This window comes from Benincasa hispida, chromosome 1, assembly GCF_009727055.1.
Source record: "Benincasa hispida cultivar B227 chromosome 1, ASM972705v1, whole genome shotgun sequence".
NCBI classification, from domain to species: Eukaryota; Viridiplantae; Streptophyta; class Magnoliopsida; order Cucurbitales; family Cucurbitaceae; genus Benincasa; species Benincasa hispida.
This window is the reverse complement of record NC_052349.1, coordinates 11,973,962-11,980,244: the sequence shown is the minus strand read 5'-3', so window position 1 is coordinate 11,980,244 and position 6,283 is coordinate 11,973,962. Positions and strand designations below refer to the sequence as shown.

At 34.1% G+C, this 6,283-nt stretch overlaps 1 protein-coding gene across 1 annotated transcript; it reads left to right on the top strand.

Annotated features, from left to right (window-relative positions):
- Window positions 1-3,713: 3,713 nt before the first annotated feature.
- On the top strand, window positions 3,714-6,281 carry LOC120092966. The gene is made up of 6 exons (XM_039051238.1): window positions 3,714-4,374; window positions 4,762-4,934; window positions 5,092-5,152; window positions 5,234-5,404; window positions 5,692-5,864; window positions 5,975-6,281. Exons 1-6 carry the CDS (start codon window positions 3,964-3,966, stop codon window positions 6,099-6,101), a joined length of 1,116 nt encoding a protein of 371 aa, XP_038907166.1. The 5' UTR covers window positions 3,714-3,963; the 3' UTR covers window positions 6,102-6,281.
- Window positions 6,282-6,283: the final 2 nt, after the last annotated feature.

Below are 6,283 nucleotides of genomic sequence, written 5' to 3'. Positions count from 1 at the left end.
AAAAAAATTAGTTGGAGAAAAAATTAATTGAAATTAACATAATTGGAAAATTTTAGTGGACCATAAAAAGGATGTGAAACTATTCATTTTCCATCTTTTAAAAATATTAATTTAACTACTAATAATAAATCCAAAAATGTAAATGTAAATTGGCTTGAGTATATATTTGAAAGCTTAGTGCTAAACATTAGCCACAACTAAATAAAAAAATATTTTATTTTATTCACTTTTACAAGGTGAATTAAAAGAAAAGATATATAATCCTTTAACTAAATTAAGCTATGGTAAGGATTTCCCCGTTTTATCATTTTTAATATGAATTATTTTAAAAATCATCATTTAAATTAATTATCAAGGTTGACCTAAAATATAATACAGTTATATATAGAGCTATATAGATTTAAAAGCAAATCTAAATATTTAAAATAATAAAAGACAAAACTTTAAATTCGATTGGTACATTCTACGTTTTATAGTAAGTTAATTTGTAAATATATTTATATGTTATTACATGATACTATTTTAAATATTACTAGCCATGGGCAGTGCACGTATTGTGAAACTAGTATTCTTAAAAGCAACAATATCAAATACTATCGATAAAGTTTACACAAACAATAACGATTATAAAACTTTAATTTTCAACCTTATTACTCATCCATCTCAACAATAATATATGAATGAGTAAATAAATGATATAAGAGGTTGAATTATATCTCAACAATTTTGTTGCAATATATAGACATAGAAAATGTCACATAAATAATGAATGGTCATCACAATAATATGTTTTTGTTTGAATAGAGCAATGGAATGAACTTCTCCTTTGCTTCATTTCCAATTTTTGCTATAAGATATGATATATCTTAATCCTCAAGGATGTTTATTCATTTATAAAGGCTAGCCAAAACAATTTAACTTGCTCTCATTTGGAACCAATTACTTGAAAGAGAATTGTTTTGCATAAAGTATATCATAAAGTTATTAAAAACACTCTAAGGTTAATTGCTTGCTTAATTTATGAAAAAGAGATTATTTTGCATAAACTATATGATTTGTCTTTTTAAAATAAAAATATAAGAAATAAGAGTTAAGGCCATGCACATAATATTTGGATGAGAAAAATCTTGTCAAAATAAGTTTAGTTCAGTGGTATTGACATGCACTCTAATTGAAGAGGTCGGAGGTTTAATTCACCTTCCTTTATTGCCTCCACTTAATATAATTGTTTGTAATTTTTGTTAGCATAAGTTGAATACAAAAATTTGAACTTCGACATCAAGAGAATTAAGGAGTGTTTAGTTTAAAATTTCAATGGTTTATCTTAAAAAAAAAAAAAAGTCATTTTATAAAAGGTTGACAACTATCTTCAATGACCACCACCAGAGACCAACTCTGACAACCCTCTCTGACAAAGACCACTTCCAATGACATGCTTTAGCTACCAACTGCAATAATTATCTCTAATAGCAAACTCTAATGACCAATTATGCTAAAAAAAGAAAAATTTATAATGTTTAATAATTCTCATTTTTGATAATTTGACATTAACAGAGAACTCTTCGAGTATATAGCTGTTGGGGAAAATAATTTTGTTTGCGTTAATCGATATGCGTTGATGGTCATGCGTTCTTGTCACAAGTTTTCTCAGGATGATCCAAGGTCGAACATGGGGATTCACAGCTAAAAGATGAATGTAAAGTAATGTGTTTGAGGCGGAAAATAAAAAGAAAAAGAAATAAGCTGATTAACTATGCGCTACTCCTACTCCTAGCTAAACAGACTGAATAATTGAAGTTTAACTATGAGAATCGATAGAGATGCAGCAACTGTTAACACGTAATGAGATGCATGGAGAAGTAGAGTTGTGGAGGAGATATCACCAAGTCCTTAAGTTTGGTCGCAAGGGTAATCCCAGCTCGCCACACTAACGCATCGCACACCTTTCGGTGGTCAGCCACATGCTCTATATCTCTATAACGCATAGTTGCATTGAGCATAAGGTTATTCCTATCTCTAGGAACATTGCTTGCTTTGCTTAGTAAGTTTCACTACTTACCCTCTCAGACAGTTGGTTATAGCTACTCCGCTCAAAGAAAAGCAGTGTGATAGCTTCGCACGAAGCAAACAAGATTGATTCACTATACTCGCGTAATGCACACCTCTCGATGGTTTGCTACATGCATCATATCTCTATGCCGCATGATTAAGTATGCGATAACTCTTGTAATCTGCACTTAACTAATTGTGGTGGAAGAAAAAGATGATAAAGTAGAAGAAGATGATGAAAATGATATTGAAGGAATTAACGAGATGCATTGATGATAAAATGTATTAATGTCTTAAGCCAAAATGTAATCCAATACCGAGGTGAGAAAAGAGGTGGAAGGCTAGATGTAGGCAATCTCTTGCTTCCATCAGACGTGTGTCAAGACTGCCGGTGGTGCAATGGATAGGCGATGGAGTAGTCTCTCTCGAACTCTATCTCCGGCGAAGCTCCGGTCGTCAATTGAAGGAAGTTGTGGTAATGAAGAACTCTTAAAGAATTTCTACTCATGTTCTCGTCTGTGATCACAAGAATCTGTCAAGCCAGAGTCCCGGATGCTTAAATTTGAATTTCAAGGCTCTATTTATAAAGCTTAAACGTCGACAACTTTGATAATTCCGCTCTTAATCACTGTCATTACTAACGCGGTAGGTGAGAATGTCATCATGATCTTATCTTTTTGATACTCCCAAGGTATGTGTTCATGATTGTTTTTCCTGGAGGATCAATGCATTCCACCCACTATTCGGGATCATACCTTCTATCATGGCTATCACTTTGTAGTTGCAGCATTTCATGCGACCAACTTTTCTTCATTGAGATCAATGCATGCGATCAACTTTGCGATGGTTTGGGATCAACGCATGAGATCAACTCCTGCGACAACTACAAAATAGACATTTTGACGCAAGATAACACATGATATAGGGTTAGCGAGGATTTTTAGTACTGTTCAACACAAATTCATTATTCCACCTGAATTCTTAGCAATATCAACGCATGTTCTGTTCATCAACCCTCATAATTCTAAGTAAAAGGCTGCAATAACTTGTATTTCTACAAGCTATCAATAGCAAACCAAACAAACGTTTATATAAAATACTCCTGAGAAAATGTAACAAAACACATTAGTGTTTTTAGTTTAAACGTATTTAATAAGTGTTTAAATGAAATGATTTTTTTAAAAATATTTTTTTTTTCTTAGTCAATCCAAAAGAGTCTCTAATATGTGTTAACTGTTGTTGAATTATGTTGATGTTTTGCCATTTTTTTATACATACTAGCTATACCAAGTTGGTTAATTATAAATATATATCCCTCTTCCCTCTGATACTCTATTCAAAAGGGGAAAAAGTTAATTATAAATATATAAACATAAAAATCTGTAATATATTTAGATTTTCCCTTTTCATCTAATAATATATTATTTTCATGTGACTATTAAAGTGTTTGAAATATCCAGTCACATGCATCTTGCTCTTTCTCACCCAATTTCCTTGTCAATATAAAAATCTAACTAGCCAACATGTTACAACCAGAAAAAATACGTTAAAATATCGCTCAATTATTTATAGAAATAATAAAGAAAAAATACTGTAAATATTGACAAATTTCTATCCATATTTATCACATAGTACCAATTTCATCGATTCCAATAAACTTATATGGGTCTCTATATTTATCGGTCTCAATTTTAAATAAAAACCACCCTTCTTTCAAAAGTGGGATTGTCCTCTTTAAACAAAACAAAAACTTGTTTCCATTACCCCAAAAGAGAAATTTGTTAAATTTCACTTTCCACTGAAATCCACCATCCCGTTTAATGATTTTTAAATAGAAGTTTTCTTTTTCTTCAAAGCTCCTCGGGATTTGATTTGAGTGTGATTCGGCAGCAGAAAGAAAGATCAATCGCTTCAATGTTGCACTCCACGGCCTCGTTTTCCATATACACTGATGATGAAAATCAAGAACAAGTAATTGGGTTAGAAGCATTTGAAAAGGGTATCATGATTGAAGTGAACAAAGAAGCTCTGGGTAGTATTAGTAATGATTTCAGTTTTTCTAAAGAGACTATGGGGTTGATTCAAGAGGAAGAAATGGAAGATGAGGATGGTCTCAACTCGATTACGAATCGAGGTTTTGACGACGGCGAGGTTAACCTGAGACCCGCCAGTCCTCCGCTCTATCTAGCGGCGGGGCTTGGAATGGATGCCTCTGGTCTTGGTGGTGGGTATGATTCTGTTGATTTCTTTGACGAGAAGATGGTGGACGAGCCGCACTCAGTCGATCATTCGTTGCTTCTGAGGAACTATGTGCAGTCTTTATGGGTAACTTCTCCTACTCCTCTCAGAGGTTTTAATTTCATCTGTATTTCATTGTGATGTACTGCTCAATCTTCATGAATTGGATAAATGTTAACCATCAATTTTTGGTTGATGCATTGAATTTCTGGCCGTTCTGCAAAAATTATGTTCCTGGGTTTGTTTTGAACTCCTTGTTCTTTCAGAATCTCTCTCGAGTTGATTTTCGAATTCTTAAGTTATGAAGTGAGACAGTGAGGGCTGGATCTGTTCTGTCTGTGGGCAGAGAGACAAATTCTTTTGGTTTTGTTTTAGAAGTTGTTCTATCAATTTGTGTATACCTGCGAAGAATCTTCTGAGAGCAATCTTAAAAATTGTAGTCAATACCATGTGTTTTTGATATTGTGATGACAGTCTGAGGGAAAACTCGATGAAGCTGAGGAACAGTGCTATCAAGCTACATTAACATATCCTGAAGATGGTGAAACTTTGATGCTGTATGCTCAGTTGGTTTGGGAAGTCCATCACGATCAAGCTAAAGCCTCAAATTACTTTGAACGTGCAGCTCTTGTTGCTCCAAATAACAGGTTGAATTCATTTGACAATAGAGTAATGAAATAGTTACCTCAACAACCAAATTATTGCAGATGTTCTTCTTCAATATGGATATTGACCTGAATTCAAGAGTGACAACTTTAGTGTTACTATCAGATGAACTGAATGTTTCTTTTTCTTAATCGGCAGCGATATTCTTGCAGCACGAGCTAAGTTCCTGTGGGAACTGAATGATGAGGATCAAACTATGGTGCTGTTACTCTTCCCTGCATAGTCTTTTTGTATTTTCAGAGCTAATATGTATAGGGTCTGATGTCCTGTTTATCTGCAGATATCAGGGGAAGAAGGCAGCAACATGGTTGATAGTTCATCCCCCAAAGAAAGAATTGAACCGGTAGCTGACACTAGTGAGAGTGATATGCAGGAGGATTATGAGAAGATGCTCAAGGAGAATCCTGTCGATCCATTGCTTCTGAAAAACTACGCTCGTTTCTTGCAACAGGTGAGACTATTTTTTGGTATTTAATCACAATGAGATCATTTTACATGACTAATACCTGCCACCAAAAGACTTTGATTGAAGTTTCAGCACTGGTCACCGATAATTAAGAGATAGAAGAAGTTTCCAACTCTTTCTGGGCGAGCATTCAGCTCACTATTTGAAATTTTGATCACTAGGTTGCACTGTGCTGAGATTGTTTGAAAAATGCTCCTTTATCTTAGAAACCATTTGTTTAGCAACTAGCATTGTTTTGAGATGTTGATATTCATGTTTGTTGACGCCGACAGTCCAAAGTAGACCTCCAAGGAGCAGAGAAATACTACTACCGTGGCATCCAAGCAGACCCAAGCGATGGGGAATTGCTATCAGAATATGCAAAATTGGTGTGGGAGCTTCATCATGACTATGATAAAGCATTAAATTACTTCGAGAGAGCAGTTGAAGCCTCTCCTACAAACAGGTACATCAAACTGCCTTCTTTTACTGCAGACCATCGTTAGCTTTGGGTGTCTTTTGCTGGTAATTAATATTTCATTGCCTTCTTTTTCTTTTTATTTCTTTCATTTTCAGTTATGTTCTTGGAGCATATGCAAGTTTCCTTTGGGAGACGGATGAACTCGAGGAGGAAGATGGGGCGAGCAAAAATGACTCTCAATGGCCTTCAAACACAGTGGCAGTTTCTGTAGGAAATGCTTGAATTTTGATAAACATAGCATAGTCAATGATATTATAATGTATTAAAGTGATGCACTTGAAGCAAATAATATTCTAGTTTTAACATACGAAATGAAATGTCATCAACTCCGAATGATAACAGTCTACAGAAAGTTGGTTTTCATTGAATCAGAAATTGGTTCAAAATTGTTGCTTTAAACAATA